The sequence below is a fragment of the Ammospiza caudacuta genome, chromosome 1 (assembly GCF_027887145.1).
Source record: "Ammospiza caudacuta isolate bAmmCau1 chromosome 1, bAmmCau1.pri, whole genome shotgun sequence".
Taxonomy (NCBI): Eukaryota; Metazoa; Chordata; class Aves; order Passeriformes; family Passerellidae; genus Ammospiza; species Ammospiza caudacuta.
Window position 1 is genome coordinate 6,739,422 of NC_080593.1, and position 24,035 is coordinate 6,763,456.

At 44.8% G+C, this 24,035-nt stretch overlaps 1 protein-coding gene across 1 annotated transcript; it reads right to left on the reverse strand.

Annotated features, from left to right (window-relative positions):
• Positions 1-263: 263 nt before the first annotated feature.
• Positions 264-22,562, reverse strand: WDR86 (WD repeat domain 86). Its single transcript, XM_058814985.1, has 7 exons — positions 22,436-22,562; positions 21,754-22,025; positions 18,928-19,069; positions 17,018-17,450; positions 8,229-8,364; positions 3,339-3,442; positions 264-1,452 (listed from the first exon to the last, which is right to left on the reverse strand). Exons 2-7 carry the CDS (start codon positions 21,914-21,916, stop codon positions 1,234-1,236), a joined length of 1,197 nt encoding a protein of 398 aa, XP_058670968.1. The 5' UTR covers positions 21,917-22,025; positions 22,436-22,562; the 3' UTR covers positions 264-1,233.
• Between the last annotated feature and the right edge of the window lie 1,473 nt (positions 22,563-24,035).

Below are 24,035 nucleotides of genomic sequence, written 5' to 3' on the forward strand. Positions count from 1 at the left end.
TGCCACCAGGGCAGTGCTGAGTCAGGGCTTGCAGTTCTCTGTCATCCCTGCTGTCCCTTCAGTCTGTGCTTTTGTGTCTGGTCCCCCTTCCCCTGATAGGAGAACTGAGCTTTGGCACTTTGGTGCCTGCTGGGAGGCAGGACAGCTTAACACACACCCAACTCCGACCCCAGCATTGAGGGAAAGGCAAGAAATGTTCCCAAAAGTGTATATGGGGATTTTTCCCCCTGTTCCATCCATTCTTCTGTGCTTCTACAGCCAGGCCACACCCCTCCCCATATATAAGACAAAAATAAAAACTAGACAGTCAGTTGTCTGGAGATGCCACATGTTTATTAATCCATTCTAAAAAAAAGGATTACAGCATTTTTATCTTGCTGTAGTACAGAATAAATAAAGCCATAAAAATAAAAACATGTGGTTAGATATTTTTGTACTGGTTCTACAAAGAGTTATATCTGCAAATAGAAAAATATAAGAACCCTTGTTAATTCATGGCTCAGTGGTTATCAGAGAAGGATGAACCTGGAAAAAGACTGGGAAAACTCTTGAGTTTGACTGCTTATCCAATGCTACTGGCAACCTAGCAAGACACAGCTTTGGGAGGAGGAAAGGCAACACAAGGTCAGCAAAGAGGTGACCTTGGCACAAAAGGGCTGAGGTTTAGCTTGCTCTGTGGGTTATGTTTTGTTAAAAAACCAATTAAATTAATTTCTGTCCTACTACTCCCAGCTTCCCAGAGAGAAGTCCAATTTGCTTTAAAGTCCTGCTGCAGAGCCAAACCCTCCTGCATTGGCCTTGTCAGCCAAGGACTGACCCAAAGGTCAGCTGTGGAGATGGAATTCAAGGCCACCTTTCACTGCCACACTGGGCTGGACAGGGGTCATGGGGCAACAGGAATGGGAAAACATCTCATTAGACACTGGGCAGCCAGAGGTGAAACACCTCTGTGCCAGGGAACTGATGATAAGGGAAGTTCCTAATTGCACTCATTGCTTCCTCACCTGAACCACACTGCCTCCCCTGCTGACCCCAGAGCTGCTCAGCTGAGCCATCCCAGCCACAGGATCTGACCTGAGTCCATCTGGCAGCCACAGAGAATCCTGGCTCTTACACAGAGGTTCAGGCAAAGCCACTTCCCATCTCCTTCCAAGTTCTGGTTTACATGGACACAGTGGTGCAGAAAATCAAAGGTTCAGCTTTGGTCACTGACATAAAGCCTGCTCTGGACAGTCACATCAGTTCAACAGCCTCATGTTCCCCATTCTCCTGCTGTATCATACAGCCAACTTTATTGTTGAAGAGACGAGCCAGACTCCCCTTCTGGGAGCTCCTGCCCTGCACAGACCTCTCCTTCTTCGGGCGCCGCTTGTTCCTCTTGCAAATCCCCCGGATGTCCCAGACCCGCAGCGTGCCGTCGTGGGAAGCTGTGTACAGCAGCTCGTTGTGGATCTGGAACAAAAGGGTCACAGCACAATCAAACTGCCAACAATCACAGCACACACAGCTTGATCCCAACACTTCAGGCCTGAGCTCCTTGCAAGAGCCAGTGTAAATTACCACAAAAGCTGCTGAAGTGGGATGAGACATTACCAAGTCAGGACTCATTTCTCAGCCACTTCACAGAGCCATAAACAGCAAGAGTTAATAATAACCCAGATCCTCTAGAAAAGCAATGGAGAACTAAACCCAATGTCAGAGCAGGCTGTGGTTGGGAATTTCTGCTGGAACTGTTTTCAGACTGCTGGTTTTGATGTGCAACTTAAGGAGACACCAAAATCATCAGCAGCGGGCAGCAGGGGTTCAGGAATGCTTCCTTCTCACTTCCCTTCTTTCTTTGTACTAAATCATAGGTACAATTCCTCCTTCAAACTCCACTGTTCTTCAAAACCTGCAGTAATTTAACTTGGATTCACTGCTGTGGTTTCATTTCCTTCATGGCCCATTTGCTGCTATTGATAATGTTTCCAATTGCCCTTGTCCTGCCCTGGAAGCCAGCCATCAGTCTTGGTGATCTTCCTGTTCCTGTATCAGTCTGCCCACCCCATGGGTGCCCTGAGGTTGCCTGGGACAGTGAGCATCTCCCTGGCTTACATGAAGCACCACACAAGCACCACACCTCTCATCCAGCCCTCATGATTATACCTAAGATCATCTTAAGGTTGCCACTTCTCAGTCCTCTCTCTTCCCAAGTTTTTTTGAAAATTCAATTACAAAGAAGAACAAGACAAAGCCAAGCTTTGGCCTTATCAATACTTGGGGCTGCCCAGGGTGGTTCTATCAGGTACTCCCCAAACACATCCAGATGCCACCTGCTGCACAACAACTGCCCAGCACAAGGAGTTCGCAGTTTAAGATCATCCAGCCACTTGTTAATTCAGAAGAATATACAAGAGAAAACTGTATTTACAACTTCATGTGCTTGGGATCAACTCCAAAAGGAATTTTATCTCCTCTCTTTTTCTTTGGACTGTCAGCCTGCCAGAATTACCAACAATGTCTCCCATTGTTAATGAAAATCTTCATCCTGCACACAGCTTACACTTACACTCCCAGTGCAGGGAGATGCAGATTCTCAGAGTGGCTGTCCCATCCATGGGAGTGTTCAAGGCCAGGTTGGAAGGGACATTGAGCAACCTGGTCTAGTGGAAAATGTTCCTGCCATGGCAGGGTGGGTTGGAATGGTCCCTTCCAATGCAAACCCCTCTATGATTCCATGGTCTTTGCATGGCCACCAAGGATTACTAATTCCCCCTAATGTAACTATTAAATGCCAGTCTCACTTGAGCCTAGACATTCTGCAAACAACATTAACTTTCAGTTTTAAGCCAGGGGCAGAAACTCCTCCATTTTCCTGGCAGGATGTGGGTCAGATATCACTCCTGAGCTGTTTGGAGATGCCATACCCCCGGCTGGTTTGGGGGACAATGCTATAATTATTCTGCCTGCATAAGGCAGGAACTTCTTTTCCCCTCAGAGCACTGCAAACACTTATCATCAGTGTCTTGTAATGGCAAGGGTCTCATGAGGCTGGAGTCCATTCTGTGCCCCACACAGCATCAGTTCATCTGCCTCAGTTCTCATGGCTGCTTATCCAACCTGACCTGAGAAAACCCCAATCCCAGACATGGGGCTGTCCCTGGGGACTCGTTCCGTGGTTTCACTTATCCTTATGATTATTTACAAGCTTTTCTAAAATTACATACAGAATATTCAAGCATTATGCTAGAACAACATTCAATCCAAGACACACAGAACAGTCAGCCACACCAATTCCCACAAAAAAAATGAGGGAGCAATCAAAAGGAAGAAACCCCAGCAAGAAAGCCCTTCCTGACCTGGATACAGTTGATGATGAACTTGTGTCCTCGGAAGATCTTCTGCAGGACTCCACTCCTGGAATTGAAAGCTCTTGCACAGGCATCTCCACTTCCTGTGAACACTGACACACAGCCAGATGTGAGCAGCCACACGAGGACAGTTCATACAAGTTCAAAAATGTACCTAAAACCAGCTCCCAGGGGGGCATGACATATCATTTGGATTCTCTCCTCAGACAAACCAGATCATTTTGCTGACCCCAGCATGCTTGACTTGAGTTGTATTTTTTGAAACACTGAACTGATTTAAACCTGAAGTTCCTACACACACCAGCATTTCACTCTACATGTTTCAAGTATCTATTTCTGCTCTTCTCTTCCACAGCTATTTCCCTGCCTGTAATAATTCTAAGCAGGCAATTTATCTCAAGTCTGGTTTTAAGGATTTCCACTCAACCTTTCATTTGTTTTACCAGAGTTATTTACAGCCTTCCATTCAGTACTCCACTGTTTCCATTACTTCTGCTGCTGCAAGAGAGGCAGGGCTGGGGTAACTAAATTGAGCATGACCAGGAATTTTGGCTATTCATCAGGTTTCCTTAGAGCACCTTACATGTTCAAAGAACAATTTCTCAACACTTCAGGTTCTTCACATCAGATCCCCAGACTGCTGCATCCAGGAACTGTAAGGCAGTGTTAATATTTAGATTTTGTATTTAGCAATATGCCCCAAAATGAGCCCATTCATGTGCTTTAAAGGCTACAAACTCTTTTGATAAACACTTCCCTTCAGTTGAACCCAAACTCCTCAAGTTTTTCTAGACATAAATATTTCAGAGCTGCAAAAAGCAATATATTCTCTGCTCCCTGCATTTCATGTCTTTGTAAAAGCCACTAGCATGGGAAGATTTTTACAGAATTGGTGTGCCTGGAGCCAACAGATTCCTTATCTTTTAGGAGAAGTCAGGAACTGAATCTCTAAAAAGGGGTGAAAAAATTATCATAGTTGTAAATTCAAGACTATAATAACAAATTAGAGAACTGACTATGTACTGCCACAAGCTTTTTAAATCCAAATAAAACAGCAGGGAGCTGGGCACCTCCTGGGTGCACATCCAAGGAACATCTGGATGTGGAAAATCAATGTCACTTTATATGGGCCACCATAATTCAATTTCCAGCAGAGTCCTGAAAAAGCATCATATCCCACTCTGCAAATGAGCAGCAACAAAGTAAAGCAGGGAACAGGTACTGATTTTTAACCAGTGAATGGAAATAATTTAATTCTGTTACAGACATGCAGAGGGTAGGAACCAATTAAGAGCTGTTTTCAAGATGCAGCTGCCAGTTTACTTCAGCTGTTGCCATCAGAACTTCCCTTTTGACAGACATCCTTTATATCCTTTGAACTGTCACTCTGCATTTAGGAAGTCTCTCTCCACCTCTGAATTTCAAAGAAGGGCTGTTGATCTAACCCAGATTTAGCATTTAAATACTTACTTATATATACCACCTGCGAAATAAACAACAACAACAAAATAAAACTAATTTTCATTTTTTACTTAATTTTCATAGACCCTTGGGAGAACAGTTTTGAAAGGTTCCCCTGGAGCTTTTGTAACATGAAAAAAATATAAACCACGTTAAATTTTAAATGGCTGTGCACATACTTTAAGAGAAAAATAATCAACATATCATTAAATAAATTAGATTGAGAACCAGCTGTAATATTCCCTATGCTATTAATTACACAAGCAGACTGAGGAAAGCCACTGGAAACACATTCTGATGATTTAATGCTTAGTTTTCACATCTTTTTAGACTCCCTGTATACTATAAAGTGATTTTGGAAACAGACATGTATTTTTCCTCTCTTTCTTCTACTCTGTTTTCTTATTTAGCCCACAAACCCTTTGGGGCAATGAGCCTTTGGGCTCTGATCAGAGAGAAAGCAGCAGAATTAAGATCTTCTAACAGAAAATTACCACTTCATGGCTGAGATGTTCTTTCATGTTCTTGCACTGGTGCAAATGTGACATAAACCATAACAAACATAATTTAAATAATTTTTTCCACATTTTTGAGAGGCAGTTCTGATCTGTCCCAGGTGAGCAGATTGTATTTTAAACTGCACTACTTCCCAACACTGGTATCCAGTTAACATGTCTTTATAATTCTAATTCTAACAAAATTATTTGATACTGTGGAAATAAGTGATGAATGCACAGCAATAATGCAAGCAATCATAGTTTATAAATTAATCCTTAGGCAGAAATTTCCTCTTTCACTAATTAAAGTGCATATAATGCATTCAAACAAGTTCCTAATTTTTTCCCAGAGCTTTTTGTTTCTACCCTTGAAGTGGAACAATTTGATACTCCCTGTTTGACACTTTTAGTATTTTTACATTTGATTTAAAACAAGATCTTAAATAACTCTGTAAACTCTCTATCACACTACCAGGATGTTCTTTGCAGGTCTGACTAAATACAGCAATATTGTCTGCATTTTAATTCAAAAAAAGAGTGTTGTGGATAAATAATGTATGTGTATGGCAGGGACAAGGTGGTAGAATGAGGGGGAAGAGAGAGAAAGCTGCAGAGCTGATGGAGGTGGCATCACATAATGAAACTTTTGTTTGTGCTAAAACTTCCTTTCTTTACAGTTTGGTCAAGTCTCTACAGGTGGCATGAAGAGCAGGATCAACACTGAAATGTGGAAACCCAGGGCACTGGGAATATTTCCCTGTCTGCCCAGGGCAGCACTGACTTTGACCCTCACTCATGGAGAAAGTTTCCTAAACTCCAGAATAGACCAGAATCCACAAAAGTGTGAAATAGATTATAGAGAGTAGTGTAGGTCATCACTTAGGTGGGAAATTTAGGTTTTGGGATTTTTAGTGTGTTGTGGATGGAAGCAAGATGGAGGGCACAGGGTGTTGTCCTGGGTTTCTTCTTCATGCTTCTTCTTCCTCCTTCTTCGTGGGTTTGGGTGGCATTTTGTAATTGGGTAGAAAAGTCCCATTGTGTGCTCTGTGGGATCAGTTATTGGGTTAAAAGGGAAAATAATCCAGGTGTCAGTTCTTAATTGGATAGTTTAGCTTTCAAATACCTTGGAACAAGAGATTTTTGGCCATTTTTGTGGTGCTTTTCCAGTGCCCTGAGCCTGGTGTGGACAGTGTGCAAAACTCCAGATAAGATAACAATAAAAAAGAACCTGAAGACCAAAAAGATCCAGTGTGTCTCTTTCCTGACACAAAACCATTCCAGGAGGGTCTCCCCCAACAGGGGAGCCCCCTGAGAGGGCCCAGCCAGAGTCCCAGAAGTCAGGGAATGAGCAACAGGAACCCAGCACTGAGCAACTGCAGCTCTGGAGGTGTCATTAATGAAGGAGACAATCCCTGTCTCCCAGCCAGACATTCCTGCTCAGCACAGGATCAGGCAAACATCAGCTTAGCACAGATCACTGGCCTTTGGCTAGTCTTGACAAAATCAATGCTTTGGTTTGTGTCTTTATCATTAAAAGGGGGAAAACACACACACAAAATCATCAGTACTTTGTCTACCAGTGATTATCCCAGATTAAAATTTCTGGTTCATTTCCCTTGCTCTACCTGCCTGCATCTTGGAGCAGTAATAACTTGAAGGTGCAGTGTAGGTTCAGACCCTCTTCCCCTTCCATTTCAGCCTTCTAGCCAACTGTGGAAGCTGAAACCAGCAGAAATTACAACCTGCAGGTAGGGGAGAGTGAGGTAATTCTGCCATGGAGGTGAGAAGAGCTGAAATAACCATGAATTATGAATAAATATTTTACTGCAGAAAATCAGTGATGTGGGGATCATGCTGAAAGGAAGACCAAAACAAGGTTTCCTGGCTAAAATTCTACCCCTGGGCCTGGTTACATGCTATGTTTCCAAACATAATTAGGAAATCAGTTCAAGTTCCTGGGTTATAAATACAGTCAGGAAAGCATGGTGCCAGACAACTGCTACTAAACTGTGCAGGTACAACTCTGCTAACGTGCACCATCTTGCACCTGTCAGCTATTTATCACCATCACACTGAGGAGCTGCCAAAAGAGAGATCAAGGCCCAGATAACAACCACTCATTCAGTGTGATGTGTTCACTTCAAAGCTGAAGGGAAGAAATCAAAATCAGGGAAGAGCTGTGAATGTCTAGGTTAGCTTAAGACAGCCATGGCCATCTCCTTCAGGGTGGGAGAAGAGAGGAGAGAAGGAGAGAAGTTCTTTTTTGGGAAACAAGTGAAGATACATCAAGTCAAATGCCAGAAGCAGAATAAGACCAGGATGACACAGAGAGGTTCACTGATCAAAACAGAGGTGTTGTCTGGCAACCCAAACCCAGACATACAGAAGGAAAGCCAGCACAGAGGGATTTAAGAGGGAGGTTTGATGGTCAGCATATACTGACTGTTATGTCAGCAATAGACACTGATGGACAGAAACCACTGTAAACAGGAGGGCTGAAGGTAGGAGAGCTGAGTCCTGAGCATTAGTAAGGCCTGGCTACTAGAGCAAAGTGATTTGGGGAACAAATCCACAAATTATAACAGATAACAGGTAAAGAACTTGTGGAAAATGAGTCTAGGAGATGGTCAGAGCCTCAACATGAAGCCTAACAGTTAGAAAGGAGCAGTGAGCATCTGAGGTGAAACAAAACAACTGCCTCCTCATTTGTGAAAAGAGGGAGGTGGAAAATGGAGGGAAGACCTAAGCTTCCCACATGGAGTGCTGTAGCAGTTTGGTATTGAAAGTAAACATGCCAGAGTTGAAAAAACCTGAAAACTTTACAAGTGTTCAAGTTATTCTCCATTAACAACCTTCAATCAAACACAGACATGGAAAAGGAGACTGGAGAGGGCTGGAGAACACAGGAAAGGCAACTTACAGATGCCAGCATGGTATTTCAAAGTGCTAACGCTGTGCTTGTGAGCCTTGTAGGTCTGGATCCGCTCCCCAGTGTCCACAAACCAGCACTTCACCGTCCTGTCCGCGCTCCCCGAGTACAGGTGACGGTTCACCAGCTGAGGGGAGAGAAAAACACATCAGCAAAGGCCTCCCAGGCACCTTTGTGAGAGAGCTGCACTGAAGGGACCCACCCCAAGTCACATTTTCCAGCGCAGAGAGCAACAAGCTGCACCTTGAAACAGAGGAGTGGTGAGCAAACCAACCTTGAGTTCTTCACAGTCACATCTCCCATTGATTTCTGGGTCTTAAAACCAGCCCCCAGCTTTCAGAAGACAAAAGCTTAGCCCAGCAGGCAGGCAGGATTCCAGGGAACTTAACAATGCTAACCCTACCTCCATTATCAGTTATATTACTAAAGCCTCAAAAAACCCCCAGCAGCGTCGTTTCTGCAAAGTATATTTGACAAGAACTCTCACCCAATTGTTACTTTTTAATTACAAAAAAATTCAGAACAATTCTGAGTAACAAAAACTTTTTTAAAAGATAAATTATATTAAAATCCTACAGACCATAAACCAGGGTTTATGTTTAGTATGATCACTCTGCACAAAGTCAGTATTCAGAAACACTAATACTTCCTTGAAACTGTTGTGTATCTGCATTTCCACAAGTCTTTTTAGACTGTTATTGAATGATTAAATAAATAATTATCCTGACACAGGTTTTTAAACATCTTCAAGCAGATCATCTTCTGCTGTGTGCTACCCCTCATGACAGCAGGCATCCTGCACATTGTGGGAACTCACTGGTAGGCAGGATGGGGTTTGTTCCACATAGGACAGAAAATAATGAAAGGAAGGATTGCAGCTGGGAAACAGAGACAGAAAATAACTGACCTGTGCAAAACTAAAAACCAACCAGTTCACAGTAAACAAGCTACACAAAGCTTGGAAGCTCAGCAAGAAAAAAATTCCACAGTGCATAGAAAAATCTGGCATTCTCTGTATAAAGACATCAATCTGAAGGTTTTCACAGCCATTGCTATGTAGAGCCCAACTCCTGCTGAAAGCAGCCTGTCACTCCAACACCCAGCTGTGGCTAAAGGGAAGTTTTATGGACTTGTAGCAACCTCTGTATCAGAGGGATGGAGAGACAGGAGGGAGGACCCTGAGCCCCCACCAAGAAGTGAAATTTGAATGGTATTTGTCCACCAGACACACATATCAGAAGGTCTGAATGACCAGCAGTGCACAAACCCCTGATGCTTCTCCAGTATCTCCAGGAAACCAGCAAATGACAAATCAACTTGTGGTCTTGCTTCTAGAGCACTTTTAAGGGTTGGTTTTCCTGCCACCTTAGATTTGGTCCCCACTCTGTATCTGTAAGGTTGGAATGTTCATGCTCTTCCATCTCCACTTCCAATCCAAAAAGGAATGACCCCATTCCCAAAAGGCATCAGAAGTGAGCTTTGTACCAAACAGCACTGTTTGTGCTGTGTTACAACGTGAAGCAAAAGGTATTTTAAGATATGAAGCACTACAGTGATGGCACTGTGATAACCCACACAAGAAATGTGAGCAGGCAGACCAAGAGGCTCCCTTGCCACAGCTGCCACCAGCTCAGCTGGAGCAGGACATGCCACACTTCCTCCCAGCAGAACCTGGCCCATGGGAGAGATTTCACAGCTGAATGCCAGGAGCTTGTAAAGCACAAACCACTGTAAAAAGCCAGCAGTACTTTGAAATGTCACTTCCTATTACTTTTAAGCTGTTTTAGAAACAGCATTAATCTACATCTCCATGAGGAGAGAGGATGAATGGCCAGCAGCACTAACAAAACCAAGAACCACAAGTTAGCCTGAGGAAGGACTTTTAAATTTCAGTCTCTCCCTGAACAGGCATGAAGAGCATTGTCATGTGCACCTGCTAAATGGAAGAGGATGCTTGGAGTTGGGATCCTGCTGCGTGGTTTGTGGCCAAGTTGTTGCATTTCTTTTTTAGACATCTTGCTAGCAGCATCAACCCACCCACTGAGCAAGGAAAAACACTAAATTATAACCTCCCACAGGTAAATGCCATTCTGCATTAATGGTACACTAGGTTATACCAGTTCATTTCTACATTTAAGTGGGTGTATCAATGAACAGGAGAGCTGCAGCTTACCTAGATTTGCTAACTTGTTAGATACAAAAATGTTTGAAGTTATGTGGGTTTACTCAGGTAATTTATAGCATCAGGATTTTAAGAGCCTTAGAATCATAGAATGGTTTAGGTTGGAAGGGACCTTAAAGATCACCTTGTTCAAAACCCCTGCCATGGGCAGGGACACCTTCCACTATCCCAGGTTGCTCCAAGCCCCTTCCAACCTGGCCTTGAACACTTCCAGGGATGGAGCAGTCAAAGCTTCTCTGGGCAACCTGTGCCTGTGCCAGGGCCTCAGCACCCCCACTGGAAAGAATTTATTCCTGATCTAAATCTACCCTCTTTCAGTTTAAAGCCATTTCTCCTTTTCCCATCACTCCACAGCCTTGTCCAAAGTCCCTCTTCAGCTCTCCTGGAGCCCCTTTAGGCATGAGAAAGGGGTCTAAGATCTCCCTGGATCCTTCTCTTCTCCAGGCTGAACAACTCAACTCTCTGTGCTTGTCTCCCTCTTCATCATCTTTGCAGCCTCCTCTGGACATGCTCCAACAAATCCATGTCCTTCCTGTACTGAAGACTTCAGAGCTGGATGCAGCACTGCAGGTGGGGTCTCACAAGAGAAGAACAGAGAAGAATCACCTCCCTTGACCTGCTGCCTGTACTGGCTTGGGTGCAGCCCTGGATAGGGTTGGCTTTCCAATGTCTGAGATCTGGTGAGGTGGTCAGCACATGAACCATCTCAATTAAATTCAAAGCCTCTGTGCTGCCCCATGAAACACTAAACACTTCCATGCACCCACCCACCTTCCTTCCTTCCTTCCTTCCTTCCTTCCTTCCTTCCTTCCTTCCTTCCTTCCTTCCTTCCTTCCTTCCTTCATTTAAGCAGGCAGTGCAGTCTGGCATGGGAAAGCAAGTATTAACAGGTTAAACAATCCACCAGATACCACAGACTGAGCCTGCAGCAGAGCCAAGAGCAAAAGCCAGGGCAGGCTCTGACTGTCACACAGCCCCCCATTGCCATGGGATTTTTATAAAACAGCATGAAATGGCTGTCAGTGAAGAAAGCCTTCAAGAGCTCTCAGCTCAGGCTGGAGCTGCAAATCAGATCTGTCTTTAGTGATATGATAGGCATAATCTCATCTAAATTGGTTCACAGCTCCACAGCTAAGGACACCCCCCTTACAGTCACTGTGGTCTAGGGCACAATTTCTCTCATCCTGAGGCACATCTGAAACAGAACCTGCCTTAAAACTCATTATTTCCCATCCCCAACAAGGACAATCTTCTCAGCTGTGGCCAGAATAATTCAGGTGAGGTCACTCCTTACTTGACTAAAGACAGGTCTAGCTTACAACTCCAGCCCAAGCTGCAACACTTCAAATATGTGCATTTATTCTATATTTAAAATAATAATTATCATCACACACTGTTCCCCCAGCAAAAGCACCTCACAAGCTGGCCCCACACTGTGGTTTCAGAATGTTTAGCAGACACAGTTACATATTCCAGTCTGTGTCTGCCCAGAGAAGAGGTGACATTTCTAAAGCTGTATTTTCCTTGGCTGGCTTTTGAGCACTTGGCTTCACTTTGGCCAACTGCCCAACACAGCTCCTGACCACAGAACACCATGGCCAGGCAAGGACACCTGCAGCAGTGTGGACAACACAGAACAGATTTGCAGCTCAGATACCAATGGGCTGAGTGGACATTTCAAACCCATGTAGCTTCAAAAACATTAAAAACCTGATAAAAGCTTGATGCCCAGTTCTAAAGCCTCAGTCAGACAGCAGAAAAAAAAAACAACACATTGCATTGATATTTGTAATTCTGGATTGTTAATTTTTCTCATGAGAAATTTTGCTTTGAACCAGATGGAACACTGACATGTGAATGGAGAAAATTTGTCTTAATCCTCGACCCAAAGTACTGGACATGTAACTATTCCTTGAAAAAGTTAAGTCAAACTGCTTGTGAGTTGCAGAGTAACAGCAGTAGCAGAAGGCTAGTTGTAAACACTTGAGTAGTTACAGGTCTCATTAATAAGAGAAAGCCTTGGTTGTAGCCCACAAACACACCAAAATTTTAATAAAGAACAAATTATCACGTCCAGGGTTGGTTTTCAAGACAATCACAACCCTATTGCTTCACAAGCTTGGCTGAACTGCATAAATGCAGCAGCTTAAGCCAACCTCTACCTGTAAAAATGCCAAAAAATATCTGCAAAAGAGCTGTTTAGCAGATGTTTCAACCTTATAGGAATGGACTTTGCCCTCCTGATTACCCTTTGCTATGAGAAACAAGTTTTGGAGAGCCAAGGAGAGGCAATTAGTTCTCCAAAGAGATTTGGACACATCCTTTTGGTGAGGGTCAGTGCACTCAGACTGGCCCTCATGAGCTTCAGGATGAGCTCACATGAGCAGCCACAAACCCCATCACCAGCTTATTCTTCTCATGGGGGTCAGTGTTCCTACAATCTGGAATTTGGGTCTTCTGTTCACAGCCACTTCTAAGTCAAGAATCACCAAGCTGGACCAATGTCAAGATACAACTACGTAAGCCTTGGGCTGAGTTCAGAGTTTCAGGATCCCATTCAAACCACATCCATTTTAACAAGCTAACAAACTCCCTAAGGGCAAGAAATTGTTGGGGTTTTTTTTCCTGAGAATCCATCTAGAATGAGCTCTCTGGGCTGGCTGTTAAGAGAATGTTTTTCAACTTTTTTACTGCAGTACAAAGTGATGGCTCTGTGTTTTGTTCTTACAGGTGTTGAACAACTTCACATTCCACTCATTCACATCTTCATCCTCTGATGCAACAAATACAAACACAAACTGTAAAAAATATGTGAATTTAACTGGTGTGGCAAGAAAACATTTTTGTCCCCGTGATCACAACAGTTGAGCACATAAACAGAGTTCAGGCAGTGGCTTTGTTCAAAGCATTCTTTTCTTCTAGTCAGCTTTAAAAGGCAACTGAAGGGAATGGTCCAAACAAAGGAACTTTTGCAGGAAAACCAGAAGCAAGCCCTTGCCCACTCATGTTCATGTTCTTCAAAAGGGAGTTTTCTTGCAAGAATGTTTGCAGTAGGATCCAAGCTAAATTCCAAGCTGGATCATTTCTCTCTGCCAGCTTTTGGCAGCACAATTTTGATAAATACTCAGAGGCAGAACAATCAGCAAAGGACAAAGCAATCCTTGTGAACTCCAAAGCTACTTAGGAGAGACATTTAGAAAAACACACACAAGTAAATATTTAAATCAGGGTTATTCAGCCTATTGCAGGCAGACATTAATGAAAATGCATATTTGACTATTAATTGCAAATACTGATTTCTAGCCAGGCCTGAAATTTTAAGTGGAAGAATGAGCATGAGCTATGTGGTTACACTCAGCCCACCCTTGCTTTTTCCCATCGCTTCCTATAAAATCTCATTATTGGCTCTTATATGAAGAGGGAGCTCCCAAAACAGCTGCTGTACTTTGTCTGCCAAGCCATCAACACACTGCAGGAGGAGGAGAGTGAAGAGTTCTGGCTGCTCCACTGTGAGTTACCTTGCCTGACTGGGAAAGTCAAGGAATCAATGCTGCCAAAGCACCTAACACAGCTCCCACAGCAGATAGAAAGTTCTCCCAGCAAAACCCCTCTCAGTCCACTTTAAATGGTGGAAGGAGGAGAAAAATGGCATTATGCCAAGCTGCAGAACCCCTGTGGCAGCAGAGCACATGAGGGGGATTCACTTTTGGTCACCTTCACCAGCCTGAGCCCCAGACAGCAGCACAAGCCTGGGGAACAGGGCAGCTCAAGCTCATCACTCCCCTGCCCAGAGCCACCAAGGACAGGGCACAAGGGAGAGCCCCAAATCCACCAACACTTTCTGTTCTGCCATGCTAGATGAGAGTTGTTTCCAGGCTCCTCTACTTACACTACCTGGAACAACACTTTAAAGGATCTTAGAGCAACATGGGAATGTTCAAAATCTGAACCTGTCTGGGGCATCACCCCTCTCTGCTTTCCACACACCACCAGTGCAGGAAGCAGGGTGGAAAACATGGGTGTGCTTTATGGCTGTCTACCCAGAAAACTCCCTCAAGAAGCTCCAGGAATTTCCATTCACTGCTCCAGTAACACTATTGGTGTTTACTGTAAAGCAATGGGAGACGACTGGAACAGGCCAGACCTAATTTGCAGCAGTTCAGAACATCCTGGGGCATTCCCATCAATAACAGCTTTTTAAAGTTGGGGAAAATATGGTCTCAATATCCAAATTTTTCCTGATCTGTGTCCAGGATGAGAAATCACACTGAGCATTTCTCAAACTTTTTGAAAGGTCATCCTCCCTTAGGGATCTTTATTTTAATAAATAAAATGAAAAGAAGTCTTTATTTTTCCTTCCCTTTTTTTCTCCCCACACAAGCATTGTACCACCCAGAGAACAGGTAACTGCCTTCAATTGCTGGCACCAACTCAGCTCCTCCAGGACATCAGAGTGAAAATCTGATGCAATTAGCAGCTCACTGCTGCACTGAAGAAAATGAATTACTGTCAACAATTAAAACTTCTGGCTACTGTGGGCAACTCACAACTACCTCCCACTGCTTCCTGACCCAGGGTTTGAAAAATACCATCCCAGCTCATTGCCACAGATTCCAACACTGTCACTAGGAAGCCTGAGGCAAAAAAGGCCCCAAAAGCTGAGAACAAAACAAAAATAATAATAAAAAACACACCTCTATTCAGGAAGTTTCCTTTCTGTTGAAACATCTTTGTACAGATTCTGGTGATTGACCCCTTTCTAAAAGAATGAAAATACCATGTGGGCTGTGCAGAGTGGCAGCCAAGTGGAACAGAAGGGACAGTGTTGAACCCAGAAAGGCAGAGGGAGGAATTAGGAAAGATGGACAGCCTAAAGCCATTCACCAGCAGGGACTGCTTAAGCTGGGCTAAGTTGGAGAGGCCTGGACACTAAATGCTCTGTAGGGGCTGTTTGTACCTCAGCTGGACCCTCCCAGCCCCAAACATTAACTGGTGATGAGAGAAGAGAGGGGCTACCAGTCACTCCAGAAGATTTGGCCAGGACTGCTGCCAACACAGTCTTGGCAGCAGCAGCAGTCTTGTGTAATCTGAATTGTTCAGGTTTTCCAAATAGATGTACTGGTTTTGCTTTTCTTCTCCCCTACAAGAAGTTCTGTTTGTTTAAAGCCATTGCTTAACTCTGTGCTCACAGGCATTGCTCATTCCTGAGCATTCAAAGGGCATAATTGAATTTCCCAGGCTTCTGGGAGAGGGTCAAGCCAGCTTTGTGTAACAATTTTAGCAAGAACCCAATTAAATTAAGGCAAGCTCTGTTGTTGCCAATCTGTGCCTTGGAGAAGGGTTACAATTAAACAACAAAACAGACACTAAGGACAGCAGCAGATTTACTTCAGCATCCTCAGAGTATATTACCACAATATCATAAAAACAAGATTTAACACTGAGAACTTACCCAAGCAAGACAAACATTACTCCAGGGCAATATGATATTGTGTGGGGTTTTTTTCTATTCTTTTCTAAAAGTGAAGGAAATCAGAATTCCTTCAGTATTCCCAGGTTTTTAGTCTTCTAGTGTCAGCTGTGACTACCTTATTTAGAAACAAAGGCAACTTTTATTAAACAGCTATTAAAGATACATCCTGTGGCCTCTGTAAGGGAAAAAAAACTTATGGACAACAAACACAAACAGGGAGAGCAGGGAGAAAAGCTTCTGTCATTAACTTCAGCTTGACACATCCATGTATAAACATTTATGCTGACCTGAAACTGAGTGACAGACCAGCATGTACTCTCTTTAAATGCACTATTAGCATTTTCTGGTGGATAATGAGCTTGTGGATAACTATCATTCCCCTCTTGCTTCATCTGCCTGACCTCCTCCTCCCCCCTGCAATGTTAACAAAGTTGGCAGCATTCAATAGAAAAATACTGCAAATAGAAAAACAGAGTATAGTTTTTCAGATCTCATTACATTTTTTCTCTCTCTCCTCCATCATTTCCTGATTTCTCTCCCCCATGCTCTGCTTCTCTTTTCCATTTTTCTTGCCCATTTTCTTGTCTTGGCCATCTGTTTCTTCTTTATTTTTTCTCACATCTTGTCTGTGTGGTCTTTAATGTAGGATTTGTTTCAGCTTTATGCTTTCCTCTTACCTTTTGCCCACAGTTTTGGGTCTGGTTTTTTGAAGTTATCTGGTTTACAGACTGTTTTTCCCCTCCCCTTTTTAAATTACCTGACCCTGTGTTACTTGTTCAGGTTATTTTCTTCAAAGTCTGGTGAGCCTGACTACACAATCCCACTCACTTGAACAGTGCTCTCAGCACACCTACCCATGAGTTCCATGACCTAGTGGAATTTAAATAGATATTTAGCTAGAACTTAAACCAGGGCAGCCACCAGAAAATAAGAGGAGATCGCTAAGTGTTTTAGAGGGTTTGTCTCAAGACCAGAGAGCACTATTATTTTGTTAGTACATAAATATTTAAGCTAATCATTTATAATCTGTCTCAGAAGAGCTTCTTTATGAATGAAAAATAACTGAGACCCACATGAGTTAAGACACAGACACACAAAGGCTCTCAAGGAAGCCTCTGCCCTTACCTCTAGGCAAATGACTGATCCTTGGTGCTCTTTGAAGACTTTCAGCTGCTCTCCAGTGACAATGTTCCAGGTCCTGATGGTGTAATCCGTGCTGCCAGAGAACAGTTCCCTGTTTGGTGCATCAAGTATAAGGCATAAGACGGCCCCAGTGTGTCCCAGCAGGGTCTGGTAGCAGCGCCCGCTGGACACCCACCAGACCTTCACAGTGCAGTCCGTGCTCCCTGTCACCAGCAGGTCCCTGCTCACTTTCTCCTCCTCCTCCTCTTCCTCCTCCTCCTCTTCCAGCACATCCCTGGAGGAATAGTGAGCTAGGGTCAGCACACAGTTCCGGTGGCCCCGGAATTCCTGGATTTGTTTCTCCTTGTCCACGCTCCAGCAGCGAGCTGTCCTGTCATAGGAGCCACTGAAGAGATAGTCCTTAGCAACCAGGATTCTGCAGAAAATAAAGGTTGTGCATGTGAACAGTGTTGTTCTTTTTTCATAACCATCTTTTGTCACAATTTCAGTACTCCTGAGTTACCTTGCCTGACTGGGAAAGTCAAGAAATCAGTGCTGCCAAAGCACCACACACAATTCCCACAGCAACATGGACATAACATCCTTGGCATTTTAAAAAAATCAAACACTTCCCCGTTTCTACTTTTAAAATTGAGATCCCTCATACAAGTATATTGATGCAGATATTTTTACAATATGGCATTGTAACTTTGTGCATTTTGTTTTGCTGAAATTCCTTCCAGCAAGGAATATGAACTTTCAGAAGTTTATATATAATACCGAGAAGTTTGTTTTGTTGTTTGGTTTGCGTTTGTTGGGTGTTTTTTTAATTAGTTACTTCTTGTTAATTATTCATTAATATTTTTTTATAAAAAATTATTTTTAAACAGACAAAACAACAACAAAGCAACAAAACAACATTCCAGGAATCTGAACTGTAACTTACAGTGTCCAAAATAACCATCTTTCCATCATCAAATAAGGAGAGTGTGAGAAAAAAAAATATGCTTAATTTCACTTAGCTCAGGATCTCAAAAAAGGTAAAGCATGAGCACCCATCTTATTACATAATTGAAGAGCAAACCAAAGATTGCACCTCAGGAATTCAACTTCCTGGGCCTTCAAAATAATGAGTTGTAGTTGCACAAACATACAAAACCAGAAAAAAATCTACAGCTCATATTTCCAAACCAGAGATAGGAAACATCCATAACCTGCCTTCTTTGTCAGCTGAGCTTGGTCCTCTGGAACCTTTCAAACAGGCAACAAAGTCATACGAATGGGGAACACATTTCCCTTTTGCTGATTCAAGCAAAAATCAGGCCTGTGCCAAAACACAGAACCAGCCTTCCTAACTGTTTACAGAATCTCACTACACATCATATGTGTTTTGAGTTTAGAAAGGAACTAAAAAGCCCACACACCCACCAGAAAAGAAATGTTAAAAAAATACCAATCTTTGACTGCTCTATTTGCCATTAATTAAATCCAGTCCAACTATTAATAAGCACTTTAAATGGAAAGTCCAATCAGCCACACACAGTAAGTTTATTATTAAACTTCATTTGACCAAAAAGGAATGATAATTACAGAAAAATCCCTGACTTTATCCCTCTTGCTGACACAAAAGCTCGACAGGATGTTTTTAAACCTATTTATCAGCAGCATCTGTTATCAATTGGATCATTTCTTCTGGAATTCCATTCCTAGCCCTGGATTCCATTCCCCTGCTGTGTGCCTTTCATTTCTCTCCTATCTGTGTCAGCAGCGTTGCTAGAAAAACCAATCACTGCAGCACAGAACACGAACTCAGAGGTTTCCACAGCTCCTTTTATGAGTGTAGCAGTGGGGAAATGCAGGGAAATGATGGAGTGTGTGATGGCAGATGACAGGGGCACGAGGGGACAGCCCACCTGTTGACAATGGAAGTGTGGCCTCGGTAAATGGCCAAGCACTGCCCGGTGACCACGTCCCACTTGCGGATGGTGTGGTCAGCGCTGCACGTGAAGGCAGCCTCGTTCTCCAAGTGGCAGAAGGTGATGTAGCTCTCATGTCCTGGGAATAACAAAGGGAATCAGTCACTGTGAATGCAGAAAGGACAGGTCAGTCCAGCTCTTCTCCTGAGCCAAAAGAAAAATGCAAACAAATGTAGCAGAACTCCAGTTTTAAATGCACCGCCGTGCTTTTCATGCTTAAAGATTTGTGTAAAACACATTTCAAGTCACGGCAGGAAACTTCACTGATATCAGGATTAAGTGAAAGAGTAAAACAGTGCAGTTCCACCAAGCAGGTAAATCAAACAGTGTTACAAAAATGTAATGAGAGAGACTAATATCAATATCATAAAACTCAGACTAATGAAGTTTGAAACCAGTAAAAAAGCAGCTTATTTTTAATTAAAAAATGTTTTTGCCTCCTTCTTCTGAAAGCAGGGAGAAAAAGGCTGCATTTCAACCCAGCCCACCAATTGTCAGGACACAGCCATAAATCAAAGCATGAAACTCTGAGAAAATGACCTGAGACTTACCAGCAAGTTTGGTTTCATTGTCCAGGCAGAATGAAAAGCAAACAAAAAGACATACCAAGTAAATAGCCAGCCAATACTTTCCCCCACATGACTAAACCCCACAATTTTCTAAGTATAAGTATTCCTTTAAGGAAAAGAAAGGGAGGGAGGGAGGATTAGAGCACAATTGTTTACACAATATGTAGAGTACACAGGGATTCTACAGTTACAATAAAAAGAGACACAACCACTGCTTTAAAAATGTCACACTGACAAACAAGGCAACACCAAAAAAGAGGAATCAATATTGCCACCTCAAGCTTTTGCTAGTGTTTAGCAAGATGTGTCATTTTTCTATTGTAATATTAAAGTTTTCTATTGTAATATTAAAGGCACCACATGTAAAAATCACCTTAGGATTCAAGTCCCAGCCTCTTGTGTGAAGTTGCTGTCACCTATCTAATCATTGGACTACTATTACCTTGCACTCTTCTGCTTTAACATTCACACTGAAAGTTTTTAGGAGCAGAACTGTTTCCTCTAAGTCACTATTACAACAGTGACAGTCATGGCTGAAGTTGGTGGGCCCTACTGTGACTTAAATATTATTCTTTGAGGAAAAAAAGAAAATAAATAAATGAAAGAAGGACAGTTGTGATTAAAGAGAGACAGATGGACAAAGGTAATAGTAAAACAGAATGTTGTAAAATAAAGAGATGGTAAAAAAAGTGAGGGAAAGCAGACTGCCCAGTAAAACACTGTTTCACTGACTGCAAAAACCAGATTTCAGTACAATTCCTGAAGTTTAAAAGCCTTGTTGTAGTTCAAAAGCAAACCAGAATCCATGTTACAAACATATGGCTTGTTTCCTCTAAAACAACTTCATCAGATGCCAAAATTTAAACAGATCACCAGGGCTATAAGCAAAACTACACTCGTTCTCCCATATTTGTGAAACTTTTTGCAAAGCAGCCTGAATGGATCAGGTTTCAATCAGTGGGATTTTTCTCACAGCATCATGTAATCCAGCTCTGAGATCAAAACAGCATCTTGGCTACTGCACCAAAGTCTGCCAGGCAGATTTTAACCATCAGGAATACTTGACCCACACACAGGGTGCCAAAACCCCATGTGGCAGACAAGGTCTGGTGCTGGTCTGGCCAAAAGCAGCCACCACACAAGTCTGCTGGTTGTGCTGTGGTGGAGCTTGAAACTGCATTAGAGATACAGGTTTATCAGTAATTATAGCTTGTAAAATTAAAATTGACATGACAACTGTGTGCCTGCATAATTATAAAATACATACAATTATCTGATTTGACTGGCAGCTCACAAACCACCCAGCCCAACCTTCTTTAGAGTTTACCCCAAACACTGGCAGATTCCATAATAATGGATGCTATCCAATACATTTTTCTTTCTAGTTTAAAGGGATTTCTAAGCCTAAAGCAAATGCAGTGAGTTTTCCAGAAGCTAGAACCATGGCAGGATGTGGGGAAGAAAGACAATACTCCATAGTGAAAAACAAGCAAGCAAGAAAACAAACAACAAGGAAATCACAGCAATGTGATTTCTTCTTTGGAAGAAAAAAAAACATTAGAAATTCCAAATTTAACAGCTTCTTTTTTTTTCTGTATGAAAAGAACATTCGTGGGAATACAAACATCTTTAGCCCACATCTAGACTTTTGCATGTCCACTGTCTCCAGTTTTTTTTCTTTTCAATTACTGACATGCCAGTCTAAGGATAATAATTTATTTTTTTTAATGTAAAATGAATTTAAATTGAAAAAGCCCAGCAATTAACATTTCTGCGTGTCAGATGAGGAGGGAAAACAGAAGTAACCTATTTAGCAAGGTTCCTTGCCAGACTTGTGGGTCAAGAGGTTCTAAATAAAACCACCTGGAAATGAGATGATTAAAAGGACCAAAAAAAAAAAAAAAGAGAGAGAGAGAATAACAGAAAGTCAGAGTTTTTTCACAGGGTAAAACAGGGCTTTTAGAAAGTGACATAAGTTAAACTTCGCACACCCTGAGATAAAAGGATCCGTGCATTCAGTAGCGCTGATAACCTGTTTTGGGTTGAAACAGCTCCTGCTGAACGCTGCTGTAACAAGCACCAAATCAAAACCAGCATCATTTTGGCTGCCCGCAGGGACTGAACGAGACCAGAACACGCTGAGTGGCCTGTGCCATGCTCGGACCCAGAGCCCAGGCGAAAGCCGCTGCCGTACCTTGGAAGTGGCCGTGGCACTGGCTGTCGGCCGTGCTCCAGAGCCGCGCCGTGCCGTCCTCGCTGCCCGTGAGCAGCCGCTGCCCGTCGGGGCTCAGGCTCAGCCAGTTGATGCCGCCTTGGTGATCCGTGCAGACCTTCACGGCCGAGCCGCTGTTCCCCATCGCGCCGCAGATCACGGCACACCGCGGTGCTCCGGAGCTCCGGCCGTGCCCCACAGACCGGCTTTTGCCATTACCTCAAGTGCGAAACAGCAGCGCGGCGGTCCGGGCTCTGCACAGAGACACAAAGGGGGAACGGGGGAGAGCACGTTAAATCGTTTCATCCCCCCGTGGCTGCATCGCTGCCCCAGCCAGGGTGAGCCGAAGGCACTGAGCGTCCGGTTCCCCGCAGGATCCCAAGCCCCACGGCGGTGGATGGGCGCACACGCTGCCCGCTGTGCCCTCTCCATGGGCATCGGGGCAATCGGCGCACTTCCAGCCCCTTGAGGGACTGAGCCCGGGCGGCGGTACCGCTATCTGGTGCCCCCGCCGAGGCTGCTGCTTTCTAAGCAATCTTAGCGCTGACTTTGGGCACGCCGAGGAGGCGACGCCTCCGAGAGGGGAGCCCGGGCTCAGGCGGCCCCCAAAGCCCCGGGCTGCCGCCATCCCTCCCGCACCGTCCCGCTGCATCTCGGCACTCACCGCCCCGAGCACGGCTCCAGCGGAGCAATCCCGCACTCCTGCTCCGGGCAGGGGGAACCTCCTCCCGCCGGGGCACCGGAGCCACCGCCGGGCCGAGCGCAGGGTCCCCCCGACCGCCTCCGCCCTGCGGGGAGGCGGGAAGGGCTCCCGCCGTGCCCCCTCAGCCCACCCCGGGGCGGGCCCTCACCCCTCACCCCCCTCCCCGGCCCTGCCTCCATTACCTCCCGCTCCACGTTCGAGCTGCTTCCCCCCGCGGCGGCCGCTTCGCCCCGCCCATGCAGCTCCCCCGGTGTTGCCGCTCTGCGTCTCGTCCTCCTCTCCGGAGGTGCCCGGCAGCGCTGCCCCGCCGGGACGGCCTCTGCCCGCAGCGATCCCCCTTGCCAAGCAGCGGCCTCCCCGGGGCTGAGCCGCCCGTACCGCAGTTCAGGGTCCCGGCGGGGCGGGAGGGTCTCTCCGGGCTGGGGTCTCGTTGAGAACCGCACCGCAGCCGGAGCAGCCCGACGGCACCCCCGCATCGGCCCCGGGCTCGTCCCGGGGGAGGCAGCGCTTCCTGCGGCACCTTCGCCCCTCAGGACGCCCGAGGGCACCGGCGTTTCCTCCCGGCTTCTCCAGTGCATTCCGGGGGACGCAGAGGCTTGTGCTGGGAGCCGGACTGAGGGAAGCCATCGCCTTTTGTTCTTCTGTCCCCTTTCCCTGGGCGCGCTCCTGCCACGTTTCCCCTCAGGAGCCCCAAACCCGCTGTCGCACTTTGCCCCGACCCGAAGCTTTTGGGGCTCTTTTAATTAGCGCAGCCCCTTAGCCATCCACCCCGTCGGCACGGCTTTGGCGCTGGGCCCCAGCTTTGTGCTGCTGCAGACCCACCTGGCCGAGGGCTCTGACAGCATGGGCTGAAGGGTTCTGTCCCACCGTGCTGCAATTAAATGTAGGAAGGCTGAATCTCTTGGGTAATGTGGAGAGGCTGTGAGCTCCCCGCAAGGCAGCAGCAGGGTCTCAGGTGGATTCCCCCCACAATAAAAGGGAGCTGCTGCTAAATTGTAGCTAAAAAATGTTGGCAGGACTAGGATAGATAAATCGCAAAACTTATCAGAATAACACCTTTTTGTGTCAAATCCCCATCCCCCGGGCTCCATTTTACACTTTTGGTGCAGTATTGGGGTTCAGCAGATGCTCACTGACATTAATGAGGCCCCAGCCCTGCTCTGGCACGAGGTGCCCCAGCGTGTGGGCAGGACAGAAACGCGTGCGTTCAATGGATAATTCCTGGGATGTGTTATTTTGCACAGCACGTTCTGGCAGAGGCCAAACGGGACTAATATGTCACACCCAATGTAAACAAGGAGGTGATCCCGATTCAGCTGCCAGTTACAGCCATGCAGCCGTGGAGGAACTTGCCAGACAGAGCTGCCGGGCTGCAGATTTGGGTTTTGTGAGGGTCAGGTCGAGCCCTGTGGTTTATGGGCCCAAGCCTGCTCTTTTCTGAAGACAAACGTTTCCACACAACCCTTGTGCATTCAAGAAATGACCGAGTTCTGGTGTGAGACGTGAATTCTGTATTTCTTCCCTCTGAAAATCCCATTATCCGTGAAAAGATATTTTTTTG

Coding starts and splice junctions, on each gene's coding strand:
- WDR86 (XM_058814985.1), bottom strand. CDS start 21,916: ATGGGGAACAGCGGCTCGGCCGTGAAGGTCTGCACGGATCACCAAGGC. Junction 19,070..21,753: donor GTGCCACGGCCACTTCCAAG/GTACGGCAGCGG, acceptor TGTTATTCCCAG/GACATGAGAGCTACATCACC. Junction 17,451..18,927: donor CACACTTCCATTGTCAACAG/GTGGGCTGTCCC, acceptor TATTTTCTGCAG/AATCCTGGTTGCTAAGGACT.